This window comes from Vidua macroura, chromosome 1 (assembly GCF_024509145.1).
Source record: "Vidua macroura isolate BioBank_ID:100142 chromosome 1, ASM2450914v1, whole genome shotgun sequence".
In the NCBI taxonomy this organism is placed as follows: domain Eukaryota; kingdom Metazoa; phylum Chordata; class Aves; order Passeriformes; family Viduidae; genus Vidua; species Vidua macroura.
The window spans coordinates 29,714,152-29,735,390 of record NC_071571.1 but is presented as its reverse complement, the minus strand read 5'-3'; the positions used below and the strand labels follow the sequence as shown (position 1 = coordinate 29,735,390).

Sequence of the window (21,239 nt, the reverse complement as noted above, 5' to 3'; positions counted from 1 at the left end):
GAGCTTAAAATAAAGCAAAGGGTTAAAACTGAAGGACAGTCTCAGCTATTTAGGTTAGTCTGGCCAGCTTAGTCACTAACAGTCATGTATCTTCAGTTAGAGGAAGGCACAAAAGGACAGCAGATAGTTTTGTCTCTTAATGGACAGAGATACTATTTGAAGCGCAAAGATGGGAACCCTTCCAAAAACATGTCATTGTACACAGATGCAGTGGCTCACTTGAGTCATAGTATTCCAGAGAGAAGATGCATTTCACAGCATTAGCTGCCCCTCAGCACTGCTACTTGATCCCATGAATGGAAATGCAAGTAAATATGTGCACAAGAAAACACAAGTCCTTTGCATTATACAAACACAGACTGGCATGGATGTTACAGGTGATGTAAAATGATGGTAAAGTAATTTGAAGTTGCAAGGCATGGAATGAAAACACTTGCTAAGGTTCCTCTCAAACACAGCCAGAGTTTCTTGATTTTGCAAAAGTTTTTTGTTGCATTTTTCTGTTTTGGTCTAATTCAGATGGAATCAAATCCTGCAAGAAACAAGCTTATAAGACTGAACCAGTATTCTTGAACACAACAGGTGGAACCTAATTCTGTCATTAGCATCTCTAATGCCTTCTCCTCTTTAGTTACAAGAGGCACTGTAAGACCCAGTACATTTTTTTCATTGTTAGCAATCCAATCCTTTGCCTGAAATATTTTTTCCTATATAGCTTGTAACATATATTACAATATTCCACCATTTCCCAGGCTTCCTTACTGCTTAATGTAAAATGTTCTTATTTGTTATTTTAACATTGCTTTTAAACTTCTCATTTGTGCACACTGATTTTATAGCTTTCTCTCTCTTTTATGAGATGTGTGCCTTATTTAATTCTCTGATATGCATCCTAATGATTTTCTAAGTGTTCTCTATTGTCATCAAGTCTTGCATGCAATTCCATATTTTTTACACTCTATATTTTATTGGCAAAACAATTTAGGAAGTGGTCAAAATACAACTGATTCATATCATGCATCATGACTTTTTGAAAGTTTGCCACAACTTTTAATTTCTAACATATCCTAAATCACACATTATGATCAGCAGGCAACTTAGAACCATTTGGTGAAGGGTGATCTGCTTGCACACACAGGCCCACTCTGAATGTTTTTGTTTAGTTTTTTTAACAATCAAGCTTTTTTATAATTTTCAAAAGTTAGCCTAATTACTTGGTCTGTCCAGCAAAACCAGATTTTCTTATTTAAGCCTATTCTTATTATAGCAAGCACTTTTAATTAACAAGCAGAAGTTATGTCTGAGAAGAAAACCACCTAGCACAGCATAATACTCATAAGTCCAGAAAATTAACCACCTTTTTTTTAAATGCATTTTTCAATCCATATTTCTTTCTGTATCACTAATGCAAAAACATTAAAACAGCAACAGAAACACCCAACCTTATCTTGAACCGAAACTACCTAGCAACCTTTTCTTCAATACGGTTTCAGAGAAGCAAATGTCTATTTTGCTCTTGAATTCTGAAGTGAGTTAAATATGTAAGCAGTGGTTATAAAATGTTTTCAAAATATACAAATCAGACTAAATGCAATTGTAAATCTTGTTGACAGTGTTCTGCTGGACTATTCCTAATTCAGCTCAAACATGCAAGTCTTGTAATATAGGCAGTTTATCCTCAAAAAATTTCTTAAGATCTCTTGACCTTTGAAGTACTAGAAATGTCATGTCTGAAAGATCACATTCTAGTGCTAGACCCACTAAAATGGAAAGCTAGCATGAACATCAGTAGTTCAATGCCTGAGCTCTTAATGTCCTATTTTCCTCCCACCCAGACAAATGTACAAAATGTTGGCTAAATCTCACTCCTTAATTCACAGGCCTTATTGTCTATAAAACTTACTACTAACAAAGAGTAAATTTGTATTACTAACTACAGAAAAATTATGAATAAAAGTAATGAATAAAAAAAAATGCTTGCTGCATACTTAGAGCAAAATGCTTTGCAAAATATTAGTGGTACAGTAATTGAACCCTTTTCCCTACAATATCACAGCCATGTAGAACATGTTTCTTTTAAAAGCATTAACAGTAGCTATGACATTCTTAAATTTGGCTGAAGTAGTAACATTGAAGCAATACACTTACTGGTTTTAGAAACATTTTACAGAATGAAGACATGAACTTTTACTAGATTTGCCTAACATATATACCATACTCTGTTGTAAAACATTCACCTAACCCAAGAACTTGAAGTTTAACCAGATTGTGTATGGGATGATTTTCCTCAGCTTTCACCATATACTTTCTTTTGAGCCATTCCCAAAACTTAGCTCAGCAAGCCCTAAACTGCTTATTGAACTTCTCTTAAGACCAATAAAAGATTAAAATAAATAAAATATCTGCTGTTAAAGAGCTGAAAAACCATTATATACCACAGAATTGCTCACAACACTGAATAAAACCAGCCCAAGCTCTGCTACGCAGGTCAGCTGAACTCAGGTTTTTATGTTTTTAGCTTTTTTAATGTTGCTTTTAAAAGAAAGAGTTAACAGCATTATTAAGTATGGAATGCTAAGTGTTTAAGCAGTAGTCTCCCTTAAATGGGGGACATATCCTCAGTTGCTACAAAGTGGTACTTAACACAACCCTGTTTTCTTAAGTGGAAGGTAAAACAAACAACCAAGTTGTGTTTTTTTTTTCCTTAAGTGACTGATACTGAACTTTCTTCACAGTGGGATAATTAATCAGTCCAGAAACATCAGTTAACATGTGCAAGCCTACAAAAATGAGAGTTCAGTCACTGCATTTGGAAGACTCAAGCCTTTGATTACACAAACAGTTGCACTTCCTATAGCAGATGTTCCCAAACTGTGCTATGCATAAGGAGCTACTGCTCCTGATCTGGGTGTGAGAACAAAGACGAAATAAAAAAGAATAGAAAAATAAAAATGGAGTCATAAATAGTTGCAACCACTATGGAATAAATGCTCATTCCCTTAAAGCCTAAGAGTATGTGTGCACATCTTGCTCAAAATACCCCCATCAGGCTCCCAGATACAGACAATGTAAAAGGAAGGTAAAATGAGATTTTTATGGGCACTGAAAGGCAGTTCGCCATTTTTGAGGGCATGAAGTAGGCAGAAGGTTAAAAGACCTTGTAAATGTAGGATCAGGAGTAAACTATTATGTCTTTGTCAGAGAGGGTCAAAGGTGGGTGGGAATTTCTAAGCTTCTAATGCACCAGTGGTAGTTCTCCTCAACTTAAAGCAGAGATGAGAAAAAAACAAGCCTCAAGAATGACTACATATGAATATGTATAATGCAGCAGAACAGCAATAAGTGTGCAGTGCTTTTACGGTTAGCCAGTTATAAAATTTTAGTTCAGTTTTTTTTTGAACACACATAAGGAATAGAATTTCACTTTTGCTTTTATCTTGTACTTAAAAACTGAAAAGTAAATCTCAGGAAGCATACAGTTGTTCAAATTTCTAATCTCTCACTTGGGCTTTGAAGCTTAACAACCACATACCAAACTCTATACTGCTTGTGGTTTCAAAACTTAGAGGCAATGAACTCTTGTCCCCTAACTATCACAGAGGTGACAGTCACCAGCTGAAACACCAAAACCATATCCTGGCACACATATATTTCTTCTGAGCTATTTCCCATTCAGTTGCTTCTTTTGGTATGTCTTTTTTGCTTCTTCAGAAAAACAAAAGTTCAGCAAGAGGTGCATGAGGGTAAATTGTAACTTATCAGACCTATTAATGTGATACTGCTTTAGCCACAAAAAGGGGGAGAAAAAGGGCTTCCTAATTTTTTTGAGGTGAGGCATGAAAATTCAAAGATGAAAGTGAAGTAATTTAATTCCTTGTGGAATGAGATCTATGGGAAATTGAACCTAGATTAACAGTTTCCTACTTCTGAGCCTTTGATTCCTAAAATCAGAGTTTTCTCTTCCTATAATAACTTTTCAATATGTTAGAACAAAGCAAAAGATTATTAAATATTACGTATTGTTTAGACTGCCATTTGTTAGGTTTTTGGATTGTAGAAAAGAAGACAAGTTAATAGCAACTAGAAAATTACAATCTAATGCCATAGATTTTATTTTTTAATAAATCACTGAAATGGTTAAACTCTTTGCTTAAGAAAAAAACCATATTGAAATAACTGTTCCTTTTTATACATCGGTACTAATTTTTATTGTAAAGCCTATGAATCAAAAATGGTTTTTAAATTCCCTTTACAGTTCCCAGTTATTTTCTTATCCATCAGTTTCATTAGGGAACTCACCTCACACAAACTTGAACCTGGTACTCAAATTCTTTTTTTTTTTTTCCCCTACTGAAAACAATGCCTTAACTTTATCTTCACTGCACTAATGGCTCAACAGCAACTTCATAGGATTTTTGCCTAGGGAATTTCTCTACCATTTTAACTGAAAAAACAGAAACTGTCAATTATATTCCATACATGAAAGAGAACAGTTTATTCTACGAGTAAAAGGCAACGTTGAGTTTTGCAACTACTGCATTAAAAGGGTATGGAAGTGGGTTTGGATGTTTCTTTACAAGACCATTCAATTCCAATCCTTGCTATATAAAAATATTAATGAATAAGCACTTTCTAACAGAAATATCTCTTATTTAAATTGAGGGAGGAAAACACATTTCACCAAAAGAGATGAAGTTGCATTTCTATACCAATTCATAACTTCTCAGCAATTTAGAAGAAGACTCTCTGAAATGACTGAATTATAGCAAGGGAATCAAGTGGGCTTCCTTTCCAGACCAAGACCGTCCTTTCTCTACCTGGGATATGAGAGTTACCCTCAGCTTATTTCACTGCCAGAGCCCATGGGCTTATCTTGTTAAAAGCCACATGCATGTACTCGGTCTGAAAGATGATTCTTTCCTTGTCCTTTGCAGAAACTTCAAGTCACCCCCTGAACTTCACAGGTTGCCACTGAGATTGACAGTGAGACCTCAGTTGTACTACACAGGGGGAAGTGGAATGGATTGCTTGGGACAGAACTGGAGAGATTCTCTGGAGAGATGTTAACTCACCAGCTTGGTGATAGAAAAACAACACTGAAGATCCCATAAAAGTCAAGGGAAACAATATTAACTGTGCTCCTGCTGTCCACAAATCCAGGTGCCCTTCATAAAAGGCAGTCTGTTTGTCAGGCATGATTTGCCCCTAGCCTATAGATGAAACAAGTATTATCACTAGATAAAAGCTGAGGAAGAATTTCTTCACTTAACTAAGAGTAGCTTTTTCACAGCAGTACAGCCATGTTACGAGAAGCACTGAGGGATTCAGTGTAGCTGATGCTCCTAATGCTAAAGGTAATTAATTGCAAGGGTTCCTGCACAGGGCTTACAGTCAGCTAATATAGACCAAGACAAGCAGAGGGAAGGGGGACACTTCAGAAACACATAGGACAATACATTCCTAAAACCTCTTAGTCATGGGGCTCAAACCCTTCCTGCAGGAGACCATTAAGCCTTGAGTTTTATCTTCAAATGATGATGGGGTGCATGCATTTCAACATCCTTTAATGTGATCAAATCAACAGCCTGATCCCTGGTAAGATAGTACACATAGCACCATAGAGAGCATGACAGTATCAAAGCAAAATCCAGAGCAGCTATGAGGACAAGCAAAAAAGACTTTGTTTTGTTCTAGGCATGTCTCTTGCCATTGTCTGGTAAAAGTAAACCAAACAACAAATGGTATAAGCAAGGAGGAAACTGGGGGCTACCCTTATTTTTTCCTCCAAATAAGTAAAATACAATATGCTAAAAAATGTGGCATAAAGGAAAGAATCAATAAAGCAAAGACATCATCCTTCAGTTTGTAGCTCAGATGGAGATACCAAGAGGAAAAAGGGAATTCACTCACAAAGCTAGTGTCTTCTGGTGGCCCCACAGGAATTGTACTGCTGAAGATGTGACAACACAGTTTGATGGAGAAGTCACACTATTTGACCAATCAGGCAGTGGACTTACTCCAGTAATCCCTATCTTATGCAATCAGTTAGAATTTGTCTTGAGGGCCAAGTATGTATATATTTCAACTCATTAGATGTTATACAATGCCATGCAAAAAATGTGCAGTACTGTACAATTCAAAAGGCACATGGGTTGAATTTCAAGAGGCAATTATTCAGTGGAAAATATGAGCATCTCTTTGTTCAATTAAAAACAGAGTTTAGCATGCATCACTAAGGACAACTAATTCCTACTTGTAGGTCCCTTTTAATGTTCACAGCTGGCAGGCAGTAAACCTACATTTTCTTAAGGAGTTTCAGATAATTACTTATTCTAGTTCTTATAGTTTAGTTCATTTAAGTTTCTAGAATAACTATGGTTAAGTTTTATCATTAACGTAATACCTTGTTAAACATACACAGATTGGACAGAGCACTGATGAGCAGGAACTCCCAAGAGACTTTTCCCAGGAAACATTTATCAATACATTACCTGAAACTTTGAAGAACACATTTGAAAGTCATTATTTTTTACCTCTTTAAAAAGAGGTAACTAATAAATTAAACAATTATAATGACCAAGATCTGGTAAATAGAATTAGTTTCTAGTTATCTAGCTGGATCTCCAGGACAATTCACAAAGCAATAGTTTTTAAAGTGAGTAGCTTATGAAAGCATGTACGCAGCAGAAACTGTTCAAACAGAGGTGAAGTTTTTGTTTACTCAGGAAAAACAAACAGTGTTAGAACTAGCTAGAACTGTAAACATCTACAGAACTCAATCATACATGTCTTATTTCCTGTTTGACAATATCTGTACTCTGATAAGGCAAAGCTAGGGCATTTCTCCCACTGGCAAACACACACAGGAAGAAAACTACTGAGTCACAAACAGCACAGACAGCAGCAAAAACTATTCCAGTATTAATAGATTATTTATACACATTTTTAGTGTGTATTCATACTGGAGCCTTAAATAACTAGGACATATTTCTAAGGTCATAGTCAAGCAAACCATACTTCTAGAAATTCAGATGGATGAATCATGAAGCCCATGGAAGACAGATGTTGAGAGCCAAGCGCAAGCTCTAGTTATAATTGTCCACTCAAACTGTCATTGGAGGAGGGAGCAACAGTTGTGGTGATTTGTGTTAAGGTGATTTGGTCCAAATCACCTTATCTTTAGGTGCTACAGTACAACAATAATGTTAGCAAGGATTACAAGACTTAGAATACACGAGGCCAGAGAAGCAGTGGTACTTGCTGAGGCTAGGCTTTTTATCTTGCTACCTGTTCTAGGTTTGAATGTCATACAACAGCATCAATCTCCAAAGCACTGATGTTGCTAGAACAAGACAAATTATATTTTAGGCTCTGACCTTGCAAACAAGAGTCAGGAATCCAGAGCAAACCCCAGAACAGTATGCTTAAAACTAATCTCCCGATTAACAAGGCCTACAGAGAAAAAATAAATGCTCTGCATTCTGCGACAGGGTTTTCAAGAAATTTTACAACAGCTTTGTGGAACATAAGAGGCTCCTACACTGACTTTTCATATGCCTTTAATTAAATAATACACATAGGGCAGAGAAGAAGAGATAACCTTTCATTTCCTTGCAAAGGGAGTTCTAACAATGATTAACATCAATCACTGAAATACCAGAACGTAACAGGAAAAGAAAAATCCAAAGAACATATTAGCTGTTAGCATTTGTACCTGGTTTCTCCTCTTATACTACAAATACATTAACATTTTAAGCTCGCTTTTTGTTATATTAACAGAAATTTCAATTTTAGATGGTTAGTTTGGGTTATATTAAATTGCATCAATCCATGGGGGTATAGAGCTGCCCACCTACATAAGATGCTTAGTGACACAGTACTCCTAAAAATAAAAGCTAAAATTGTGAAAACATACACATTTTGAGATTTAGAGTGGTGTCACAGCTACATGGCTCTAATCATCATTTTTGAAGATCAGAATTTAGGACTTCAAAGCTTAAATCCCTACTTATCATCTGTTACGTAAAATACAGGCTAAAATAGTCTGCAGCAGACAGTCCCAAATGGTCAGTGTGAATCTCAGGGATTGGGGGCAAGGGTGGAGAAGAAAAAAAAAATTTAAAAAGAGACAAGCATGAAAGAATAAGCATGGATTAGGAAATAATTTGAATGGTATGGTAGTCTGATACTGAAATAACTATACAATTCCAAGGTTCACATTTTGTATTAATTTTGTATTTGGGCCAGAGGGAAGACAGCACAAAAGGAAACAGAGTTGGTTTCTTTGGGTTGGGGCTTTTTCCCCCAATATTTTTTCCTCCAACTCTCAGACAAGATTCAAAGTATTTCATTAAAAACTGTGAAAATTACTTCATGTGCACAGTATAAAATATCAGATACAGGAAAGGTAATTAGAGAACAACCACACTATGGGTATTTTCTACCTTGGGTGTAGAAAATGGCTCAAGACAGTCATGAATCAAGTAATACTAGCCAGACCCACTAGAAGCTGCTGGCAGCAGCAAATTCCTATGCAGCATACACATAAACACTCAAAAGCAGTAAGTGCAGCCTAACTCCACTGCTCTACAGGGCTTTAGCTTTTCCCGGTGTGGAGGTCAAATATCTATGTATGCAGCAACAGGAGCAGGGGAAGGAGGTAACATGAAAGACAAGTCACATTTTCAAAAAATACATGAGGAAAACTGCATTAGACAGACACAGCAGGCAAAGATGGTAACTGTCTAAAATAAAAGCAAGTCAGGACAGAGCTACAGTATTGTCCTGGTCTTACTGAGCTGTGTTTTGATAATTTTTGTGCTTTCAGGTTTCTGTTCAAGACCGCCACCTGACACTTGGCAGAAAGTGTCTATATCTGCTAGACTGGGAAAATGTTGCTGCCGTTTTCAGTGTGGCAGAATAAATACATTGTCTCCCACTTTGCCTGTCTTTCCCATTTCTACATCTTGGCCATACTCTCCAGAACAGGAACTACATGCAGTCTGTTCTCTCCAGTACATGGTATGATAGAACAGTGGGCATGACAGGAAAAATACATTATCAAAAAATATATTTTATGCGATGACAATGGCTGCACTGTAAATTTAAGCCATACGACACCAAGGAATGTGTGTTAATTATATTACAAAGTTAAAGAAAAAAGGCAATGCAAACCTAGTGGAAAAAAAAAAATCTTAATTATTTTGTTATTGCCGTGCTTGCCAGAATCCCTAGCATCCCACATAAGAAACCAATTCTAAACTAATTTTGAGCGGAAACTTTCTTCTATAAATGCAAAATACTGCCCAATAAGCAAGAGGGGAAAAAATCCCACATACTTTAAACCACAGGAATTCTTAGTGAAATGGATGAAAGGACAATTAATAAGCAACATGTTGAATTTTGTTTCTAATGTATTGATACGCACACATAGCACAGCTACTTCATCTTAGATTCTGCAAGCCTCTCCTTTATTCTCAGTACACCTTCAAAAAGAAAAATCACGTCCCTAACGTTAAAAAAAGTGATCAGTCATACAAACTCTACTTTTAACCCTTTAATCTGTTTCACCAAAATCCCAAGAACAATTATGAATGCTTTTCTTTACCACAGTAAAGTATTTAAGTGATTATCAATTCATGAAATAAGGAGCAAAGCTAGACACAAAAGGGCTTTTTCCTTTAGTATGCATGGTGAACACAGGCTATGCCTAAATGATTGTCCAGTTGTGCTCCAGATGCTGAGCTCACACTAACCTGCATCCACACAAAGAGCTGTTGTTCCACATTCTACTTTATATTTTTCACTGCTGAATGCACACATGCATGGGCACTTAACAGCAAAATGAACTGAAATAATACCAGGACAACACACAAAGTCTTTAGTGATTGTCAGCAGACACCTGCCTGATTCATCCCAGTCTCTCATATATAAAAAGCTTGCCTTAAGCCACTTTCCAAAAGTATCTTACATGCACAAAATAAACACTCCAGCAGTGATTTAAGCTAACCTGCTTGACTTTGAGAACTGCTAATCCACTTCAGTACAGCAGGTAGAAGTGCACAGCTGAGAAGTGACACCACCCTAAAACACTTTTTAGCTTTGACTTGCCACACAAGACTTTATAAAGAAACAGACTTGAGACTCGCTATTTTAATCCACTACTACAATTTCCTTCTTGAGTCAAGGTCAAATTTGTACAAAAGCATGCCAGAGTGCCTGACATGGGCATATAGAAAGCCTGCTGACATCATGTGCATTTGAAACTAACCTGATCACACTAAACTATAGTGTATGTAAAGGGTCACTTAGCAGCACAATAACTTCATTAACGAAAAACAACAATCATAAGCAACTGCTCGACAGAATACAATCACCAACGCTCAGATCTTTTGAGGTTGTGGAAGAGTGAAATGCATACATCTATTTCCTACAACCTGAAATATGGCAAGTATGCAGAGGTCTGACATATTTCAGTAGACACTATGGAAAAACTCACCTGTCTCTAGCTCCAGAGAACATTCTGTACCACTATACCATCTTAATAACTAGGGTCAAGTGAAGATGTTTTTATGCATATATATATATATATACACATGCACACACACTTAGCTTTTAAGTAACACCAAAAAAACCTTGTATACATTTAAGTGAGGCACATTTATTCAAATTGATCTAACTTTATGAGATGTCTTTCACGAAACAGTTCTTTTTCTCCTCACAGACTTCCGCCTTCAGAAAGCAGACATTCACTCTAGATTATTTAAACTTGGAAAAATGCAAGTGTTTTCTTTGAAAAAAAAAATCTATTGTTACAGCAAAAACTTGGGTTTCCTTTCAAGCAAGATCATATGATTACACGTTTATATTTTACTTTCCGCAGGAATTTACACACCCCCCATTTGCATCCTGTTATTCATTTAGTGTTTCCCTTTACTTCAGCATGCTGCGTTAATAAAGTAGAGCCTTGGCTCAGCCTGGACACTCAAGGTGGCAATCAGTGCTCCCCCTACCATTTGTCAGATTTATTCTACATGGTTTTCCACATATATCCAACTACACAAAACGCTCTTTCAAAAAAGTCATTCTGAGAAGCACTGCATAGACAGAGCATGACAATCAAACCAAATCAAAGGGCTTTTCAGGGCTCTTTTGCCAATTCTGTTCTTCAAAGTATTAATATTTCTTTCGGAAAGTGAATCTTACTGAAATAGATTCCATATTATTTAAGACAACTAAAATAGTATGAAGATCTAATTTTCACTCTTCTGTCTGTCAGTCATACTTTTGTTTATCTTCACTGAAGTCACTGATGTTAGTCTTTAAATACCTTCAGATGGAGACTGATACTAACCTGATCTGTAGTCCTACAGCACAAAGATCTGAAAAGAAGTAGCAAAAAGACTTTTTCTGCTAATAAAAATCCCTCAAGACAGCTTCTACTGGAAGTATCAATTCTTTTTTTCCCCGTAGAGAAATCATAGCCTTAAACTCTAAATCATAGCCTTAAACTTTATTCCAGGACCTTCAAGTGCAAACTGGAGGGAAGAGGCAGGAAGAATAAAAAACAAGCAGTTCCATTGCACAAGAAATTGAGAAATTAAGATTTACTATTATCACTCCATCCCAAGTAAGACAAAAACTTGCAATCTTGGAATTATTTCAGAAAACATTAAATCATTAAAGCAACCACAACAAAACACATGTCATTGAGACTAGAACTTCTTCAATTCACCAAGAGAACACAGACAAGTAAAATAATTTCTTTTACAGCAGTCTACCTGAGATAATATCTTGCAAAGATTTTCATTAAACTGAGGTGCCAAGAGAAGTCTCATTTGATGGAAGAAAATATTTGCATTGGAAAAAAGCACCGCTAGAAATATTTGGCCAGCTCTAGTCTTAGAGCTCATACTTCTAGTATTGTATAAGCTCTAGCCATAGAGCTTATACAATACTAAGAATTGTCCTGAACAGCACAGAAATCAAGACACTTGGATATATTCTTCAATCAATAAAACAGAATATAAATTCATAAGCACTAATAAACTGAAGCTAGTTTACACAATAAATAAAAATAAACACTCTGTATTCCTGCAGGAAAAAGTGGAACTATTTTAGACAGATTTCTTGAATACTTTCACCCATGTTTTGGAGGCTGAGAATCTTAAACTGATGAGAACAGATGTTATTTTAATGTCGAAGAAAGTTTAAAAATAACTTGAAATTTAATATCAACTTTGTTGCAATCAAGATTTTTTAGCTATAGCTGATCAATAAGATTTCATCTTCAATATAATAACTGTAAAATCTCAGTGACTGGTAAAAGAAAAAGACAATTAATTAAATACAAGCTCCTAGCTTTATTCCTGCAATGAATAGGATCAGACTTCAAAGAAACTGGCATAAAGCCAACCAGTGCATCCCACCCTACAGGGCAGCTCAGGTAGTGAAGGACAGAGAGGGACAGGACTCTTTGGCCAGCTTGGAAGTGACCACGGACACACACTTCTGACCCCATGACTACTCTTAGTGCTGCTGTATTACCCTTGCCAGGATTGGGGTCAGTTCACACCTGCCCACATAACTGGAAAACCTCAGCTGTCATTTTAATGCCTCATGTCCTGCATTAATCAGGGCTTGGACATAGGAAAGATTTTGTCTCTATTCTTTACAAGTCACCTTTGCAATCAACTGTAGGAAGGGGTGCTATCAATTTATATCAAAGCAAAGTCATTTTTGATGCATCATTAAGCAAAATACAGCTGGATGGGAAGTCATATGACATATTTTGAAACAGTAATAGTTTTACTCAGGCAATTTTCAGAGGGGGAAAAGAGAAATCTCTTGGGTATCTTTGACAGTCTGCTGAAAAGGATTGGAGGACCCATTAAGGGCAATATTACTTCCAAATGAAAAGCTTTGAATGACTGGTGACCGAAGTGAAACATAAGTAGTTACATTTGGTTTCAAGAAAGTGGAAAGCTTACTTTACACAGTTACATCGTATATATTCATGCAACTGGAAGTGCCATTAAAATGCAGATAAATTTAACAGTTTTAAGCACTTAAACAGGTGAAATCAACATATAATATAAACTGAATTTTACAAGCAGTTCAAACCCAAATAAATTCCCAATGCTTACCGTCAAAAAAACTTTTTGCTCTCAGGTAACTGACGCTAAGCCTAAGCACAGACAGCTTATCCAACTTGGCGATCACATCTTGAGGGAAAGGCAGCAGGCTCGCCAGGCGGTCCAGCTCCGCATTCAGGCGGTCCCTGTGTCTCTTGGAGGGATTGGACTTGACTCCTTCAGTTGGGGACGGCTTTACACTATGGCAGAAAAACAAATGCAATGTAAATGCCAGCTCCTTTCCAAAAGTGAATGCAAATATTTGCCATGCCTAATGTTACGTATTGTCTCAAACTGTAACAATCAAAATGTTTTCCTGAGTGACTTTATTTCCCATTGGAAAAAAAGAAAATAACCTAAAATGGCCTAATCCCCCCTCCAAAACACACATTGTTAAATGAAGCAGTTTGAGGTACAATACCTACTTGAACTTTTCAATGAACATTTGAAATCTTTGAAATTCAGTAATTTTTTAAAAAAGCTTCCTATGTTTTCAGTCAAATATCAGTTGAATTCTTCCAAATATTAGTATTCCAAATATACCAATAATTTTTAGTAATATTTGTGTACAAAAAATTTGACAGTACATTTTTTCACTTAAATAACAATTTCTCACAGATGTCCTAATTTTTTATCAGTTTGGAAGAGGCTAGTATTAATTGAATATAACAAAAGTTTTAGTAACTTCCTAGGCATCCAAAACTGTAGTAAAAACCATGAAATATAGCTCAGCTAGCATGTAAAATCTTTGTAGAAAACACTGGGAGCTCATCCTTTAAGTCATCTCGCAGCTGAAGGCATTTCATTTGAGTACAGCATGGCAAAAGTATGCCTTTGTACAGTACAAAAAACAATTTTAAAAGTTTGTGTTATGAATTACATAATGAAGTTTTCGTAAACTTGCTACTTTCCATTCATATCCACCCTGAGCTCCAATTCCAGATACTTGGATATTCACCCCTTCCCATATGCACAGAAGTCTGGGAAAAGATTTAAACCTCTACTCACTTAAATTGCAACTAGTCATTACAAGCCAATACTGAAACCAAATAATTTATCTGCCTAAGCCATAGTACATTTTATGTTCTTTATTAAACACTCTTCTAATTGAAGAGTGACTCATTGTCACTTTTCCAGTACTGCAGTTCTACGTGAGATCTACAGCAGTTATCAATTTGTGCTGCTCTCACAGAAATGTTGGTTCTGCAAGATGCATCACTCAAAAATACTGAGCAGAAAAACATTTAGCAGCTAATTTCTTCAGTATTTCATTTAATCTGCTCCCAACTGTCATCCTTATATCAATTACATGATGAGCAATTGCAAAAGCTCCAATAGTTATTTTTGCCACTGCTTAAAGTAAACTATACAGAAAAGTAATTTCATTTTGTATTTTCAGTCAAATCAGTACTGATAGAGTGGACATTCTTATTTTTAGCTTGTTTTTACTTTATGTTTCAATTACACCTCTTGTTAGTTTAAATCCAAGCCCTTCTCTTTACAGCCATTGCTTATTATTCAATTGTCACTTGTCAAAAAACTTGCACTTAAGCCTGGTTGCCTGCTCCCCAGCACTACAACCGCTCTTTTCCACATTAAAGGACATTTATGTGGAGCCTGAAAATGTGAAAATGCCATAATGCAAAATGTTGATAACAGACAGAAATATAATGTATCAGCAGAAATTACTTCCCAGATGGATAAAGTTAAACTTTCTGCAGAGTAAACATTGTAAATTAGTAGTGCTTTAGCTTAAAAACATTTGAAAAGCAGGCAAAACAGTTGAATCAAGAATTAGGAAAATTCTTTCTCTTGAAAAAAAAACCATAGATTCATCATCAATGGCAATGGATGACTAACTGCTTGGTTAGATGGGTGCTTTGGTCACAAATAATGACTTTGACACCAGCAATTCACTATATTCCCAAGAGAACATTAAATAATTTAGCAAGGTTTTCTTCATATCTTCTTATGCTGGCAGAAAATTAATTTGCACAAGCAATAGCAAAACTTAAATATAGCCCTAAAAAAATAAAGTTAAAAATCATCAAACATTAGCAGCAACATTAAAGGGTATTTCCAAAATATTTTTATGTATTAGACTGTTCCTAAATATAGAAACAAAATAATGTATTTCAAACATTAAGCATGTAACAGCTGTATAACAACCAGTGAACAGCTAACTACTATCAAATCAAAGTGGTCTGCTTCTGAAAAGCAGAGGACCCGATAGAAACCATTTAACACACACAAACTTGAGAAAATAAATCAGCACTATGTAACAGGCTTTTCTATCTTAACAACTCTCATGAGATTGTCAGTTAGATGCGATCGTTTTTCTACTTTACATTTAATTTCTAAAGATTTATCTTACTTTTAACTACCTCAAAGCATTTCTGAATACTAAGTTACCAGTACCTCCATCATAAATCTTGCCATATTCTCTCCCCCAAATCAAACACCAATTATGCCCAATTTTCTCCTTTGTCACCCAACTAAAATTCATTATGCAAAAATGGATCCTTCAGTGGCAAAGGAAATGAGGGCAGAAGTGCCGGGGGCATAAGGAGCAACTTAACAATTTTCCATCCATTTATATAAACCCTCAATGCTAAAGACAGCCCAGCTTCAGTGCAGAAAATTATCTTCTAGGCAAATTATGTGCTATGTCAAGATTAAATTCATGCATGTGCTTTATTTTAAAGAAAAAAAGACTAAAAGAAGGAATGTATTTAAGCTAATCTTTCCATTCCTAATCTTCTACCTTTCATAGGAAATCTGAATTCTCTAACCAAAGGCCAGAGGTCTCTGTACACTCGGTGCCTCCAGACTTATCTACAACCTTTGTTACCCAAGAACTTCAAGACAAACAAGAAAACTTAATTTTTTCATTTAACAATTTTAAAGGATTTGCCATCTCAACACTAGCTGACTGCTGTTTTCCCAGGTCTGCTACAGCATACTTAATCAGAAGTTTTTTCACTACACATGCTCATCATGTGCACCTTCATGGACTTTAACCCTAAGTGTTTAAAAAGTGCACAGTTACCTGAGTCTTAATTATTATCAAAAGGCCAAATTAAGTTTCAATATTTACATGCTCATTTATTTTAAATGAATATTCATTTTAAAGGGAAATTTTAGTAGTTTCTGAGAAAATTCAAAGAAAGCAAAATTTTATTTTGTTCATAACAACATAAAACACTGGGGAAAAAAGCAGAAAACTCAACAGCCAAGCACAGAAAAGCATGACATGTTAGTAACAAGACTGAAGTGTGAAATGAAATCAGAGAATAAATGAATGTGAACGAAGAACACTAGAGAGAGTGAGACATGTTTTTTAAAAACTAATTTGTTAAAAACCCCTAATAACTAGTTCATCAGGACTATCTTATTGCTTAGGAAATAGGGATATAAGGAAAAAAACATACAAATCACCTAACTAATGGATTTAATGTTCTCAGCTTTGAATATTTTTCATCTCATATTTAACAGTACATGTAATAACATATCTTTTTCCTATACATACAATTTCACTCAGTGGAGGCCAGGTATATAAAATCATTTATGACACTAAGGAAGTAATAGAATCCTAAAAAAAACCCCTTTACTTTAGCAACTATGCATTTACTCTTATTTCCCACACTGAATTTACAATTACTGAAAATTCAGCTGATGATTTCTTTGAAAACAACAAGTAAGAATTACAGACAATCAACCTCTTAAAGTTATTGTCAACCAATCTTGAAAGGGCAGAGATCCTTTCCAGTAGCTCTTTCAGCAGAGACTAAAACCAGTCAAGATTCAAATTACTGAAGGGATAAAGTTGTTTTATTAAAAAACCTCAATCAGTACATGCTACTTATCTGATGCTGGGCTACTCTTTGTCATCCAGTAGCAAATAGTTAGCTCAGGTTGGTTTGGTGCACTAAGGATTCAACAAGAGTGATAGAAACATCCAGAACACCAATCAAGGATGGAAGTTTGACACTCAGTTTTAACATATTTCACAACTTTCTAAGATAACAAGCCAGCATTTACTGGAAAAAAAAAAAAAGAAACAAAAAATTATGTTCCTGTCTAATGACCATGTTACTTATATATGTATACCTCCATTTGCTGCAGATTCTCTTCCTAAAAAGTATTCTTTTACAAGGAACATTAACCAAAATGAAGCAAACAAAAAAACCCACAAACCTTAAAACAAGTGACTTTTAACAGTAAAGTCACTTTAAACAGTGATTTTACTACAGGTAACATACAGCTACCCCAATACCGACAAATATATATAAAAGATGCTTATTCTACATAGGACAACAGTCTTACTACCTCCATTTCAAATAAGAGGTGCAAACTGCTTTGTAGCAGATACTGCTTTACACAGAGTAATATTTCAATGATTATTTTTCTTTTCTGATGAACTTCCTTTTTGAAAGCTTATTCTGGCACTTCTTGTTTGTTTGCCTTGAATGAACACATAAATAGTTCAAATTTTTTTAATTAAAATGTGTGCTCTGCTTTCTAATACTACTAGGACTACTCATTACTAAAGATCAATCAGTCAAAACTCTGGAGTACTTAATGCCACAAATACATTTAAAATAACAAAGAAGAAAACCCTATCATTTTTTTTAATTTGGTCTACTAGATAAACAAATCATTATGATTTTTGCCTCTGCATAGCATAAAACATTTAGAACTCCCCACCCCATTCCTTGTCTATTACATTTATCCAGTTATACAAAACAATTCTAATCCAAACACAGAAAAAAAGAAAAACAAACCAAATCAGAGATAGTAGGCAGAAAGACATAAAAACTGCACATTGGAGCTGTACTTATATAATACCTTTCATCTCACATTAAAATCTATCTGCACTAAACCCCATTTTCATAAAACTTGCATTTTTCCCCTCCAACTACAATGCTACTATATTAGTTCACTTAATAATCACTAGACAAAAGCAGTGAAGACTTGGGGGGGGAAAAAAAGAGAGAAACAGAAAGCGGGGGCCACGCATTGCTCCCCAAGCCTCAGTGGGGAGTGAAACATCCCCCAGCCCTGCTGCCACCAGGGGGACTCACAGGGTTTAAACCTTAAAGAGGGAGGAAATTGAAAGACTCCAAGGTATTGAGAAAATTATTTCTGTAGCATATTACAAGCAATTGCAGTGCACGTGTTTAGCATCTTTTTCTTCTCTCCCCTTACATGACAAGATAACAAGATGAATTGCAGGAACTGCCTATTATGTTCCCCCGCAATGGCGTTTCTTTTTCAGCTGCAATAATGTAACTCCCAACTGAATCAAAAAAGCACATTTCAACGCTTGGCACAGTCAGACAACAGCCTGTGATTCCCTCTCAAATCCAGGTCTCTACAAGGCATATAGTAAAAACTGTGAGTTGTAAGCAGGAAGTTTCTTAAATTGTTATAGAGTTATGACCATGGTTTTCATGAGTTATTTGTACCTGAAACAAGAAGTATTTCTTCTGTTTAATTATTTTCCCATGGCAACTATGGCTTTATACTTAGACCTTCTTCCATTTCTATAAGCTGTCTACACAGATTACTAATTATCATGTTCCATTAAGAGGTACATACATGGCAAATAAAACTTTAGAACTATCAACAGATATAATCTCTTCTACAAAAGATACTAGTCCCAGTAATGTATCACCTCTACCTTTTTCTTTTCTCTCTTTTTTTTTTTCTGAATAACTGTGAATTCTGAGTGAAGGGAGGAAAAATTGAATTCAAACAGATTAAAATGACAATAGTGTCAAACCTTTATTAGCCAGCACCAAGTACATCTTTCCTCTCTCCTGCAATCAGCTGAAAAAAGCTTATTGCCTGTCTCACTTTTTTTTGGCCTAAAGGTGTGGTCTGTATGTAGTTATGTGAGAAATCAGAGCCCTCTGACCCACTAGCAATGTTCTCTCCAAGGCTGGCCCAACAGAAGAAGCAACCAAAGAGCATAAGGTATTTTGAGAAGAAAAAAAACACATGAACATGATAAATGTGTTAAAAGCAAGATAAATGTCTTACATAAAAATAATTTCCAGTAACCCAAGCAAGGTGGGTTAATAATTAGCCTCCACTTCAATTACAGGTGAACAAACTATTTCACTATGAATACTTTTATTTTGAGAAGAAACTTCTCCCTCTGATCATAAGGCCAATAGATAAATAGTTCCCATCAGCAATAAAGCTTCAAGTTCAACTAATCACAGCAGTTCAGCCAATTTACATAACAAGAAGATACAGGAAAAATTATTACTTACATAGACACTACACTAAGGCAAAACAAAAAGGTTTCACATCCTCTATCCAAGGCAAACCAAAATTTAATAATAAGCTATTATTATTAGACATTAAGTGATCTCACCAGCAAGGCAGAACACCTCACCTTTCACAATCAGAACCATTTGCCTTTAGCTATTAGTAGGCTACAAATGCCACCAGTACATTTCATTTCCTCATGAACAAACACTGATTTCATTCTTAAAAATCCAAATCTACAGTGTGAATTTAATTAGGTACCTCTCAATTTTTATTTAGAAATTAATGCTCAAAAAAGCAGGCACTGGTCTTTTCATAATTAATACATTTTCTAGCAGGGAATTATATATATATATGGAGAGACATGTATAGATACATACATATACACATTTTCAGACTTTTTTCCTAATTTGCACGGTAAAAAACCCAAGCTATGTACATGCATTCATTCTAACAACTCCAAACATAAAGAAGCAAGCACTCAAGCTAATTCCCTTCACCCCAAGACCACGTTGTCTGCTATGAATCTAAAAACATATAATTCACAATATGATTTCATCAAATATTTCCCATTCATTCCTTTAATGCTTTTGAATACCTTGTAGTTATTTTACATCTACAGAAGTAGCCCACAGAAATGCACTTGGATTTTTTGAGCTTTGCTTATTTTTCTTGCAACTCGATAGTTTACCTTTGCTACTTTTTATGACCTAGAGATTCTTGACTTTCAGTTGAAAGTGCAAGTTAAGCATCTCCTCTAGCCTAAAAATTACCCTCTCATGAGAGCAACGTTTCAGTGAAGCATATAAAACCCAGGATGCAAACCTAAAGCAGGTGCAGCAAACAAAATTACTCTGGCACTAAATTGTTCCCACAGTCTCAAAAACATAAATTAATAAACAAAACGACACTATATAGCCAAGCTTTTTTTTTTTTTTTTCTTCCGACTGGTCCACAGTACTTGGGTTTCTTTGACTCTGCACAAATAAACGCATCTCATGCGGTACCGGAGGATTCAAGAGGAGGGCTCAAGCCGAGGGTTCAGTCCTCCCAGGCAGGCCCTAAACGGTGCCCAGCCTTTCCCGACTCCGAGCCCGCGTTCCCCGCAAAGACACCTGAGCGGGCCAGCGGCCGCGCGGTGCGGGAGTGCGGGAGTGCGGAGGGGAGAGCGGCCCCCGCCCACGGCACCCACCCCGGCGGGGCGAGCGCAGCCACCGCGCGGAGCCGTCACCTCAGATGCCTCCCAATCTAGGTCAGTCGGCTGCGCCCTCCTTCCACCGCCCCGACCCTCCGAGCCCCGACACTCCCTTCTTTTTTTTCGGGGTGAGAGGAAAAACCCTAAAAGCAGTAAGAGTCCTGCCGGCACCCCGAAGCAGCAGCGCTCCCGGCGCCCCTGCGCCGCACCGCCCCGCGCTCCCCCCCCGCCGGGCCCCCGCGGCGCGGTGCGGGGCAGGACGGCGCGCCCCCGGGAAGCCCGGCGCTCGCTCTCCCCTCCTCGCCTCGCCCCTCGCCCGCCCGCGGGGCCGCTTACATTTTCTGCACAGGTTTCCGCCGCTTGCGACTGGCGTAGGTGACATTGGGGTTCATCCTGCCGCGGCTCTAGCGCCCCGCGCCGCGGGCGCCGCCGGCCGGGGGCCGCCGCCCCTCCTGCCCGCCTCGCCCCGGCTGCCGGGAGCGGGCGAGCCCCACCGGCGCCGCAGCCCTCGCCTCGCTCCGCCCGCGGGCCCCGGTCCTGCTGCCCGCGGCCGCCCGGAGCTCGCTCGCTCTCTGTGGCGGTGGCGCCTTCCCCGGGCGGGCGAGGACGGGAGGCGGAGGCGCTGCGGGGCG

At 37.1% G+C, this 21,239-nt stretch overlaps 1 protein-coding gene across 1 annotated transcript in view; it reads right to left on the bottom strand.

The window, feature by feature from the left end:
• Positions 1 to 21,027, bottom strand: part of AHR (aryl hydrocarbon receptor) — a 63,802-nt gene extending 42,775 nt beyond the window's left edge. Inside the window, exons 1-2 of the mRNA XM_053978989.1 lie at positions 20,944 to 21,027; positions 13,146 to 13,333 (exon numbers count right to left, since the gene is read on the bottom strand). Coding sequence (XP_053834964.1) covers positions 13,146 to 13,333; positions 20,944 to 20,999 — 244 coding nt within the window. The 5' untranslated portion in view covers positions 21,000 to 21,027. The remainder of the gene's footprint in view (positions 1 to 13,145; positions 13,334 to 20,943) is intronic.
• Positions 21,028 to 21,239: the final 212 nt, after the last annotated feature.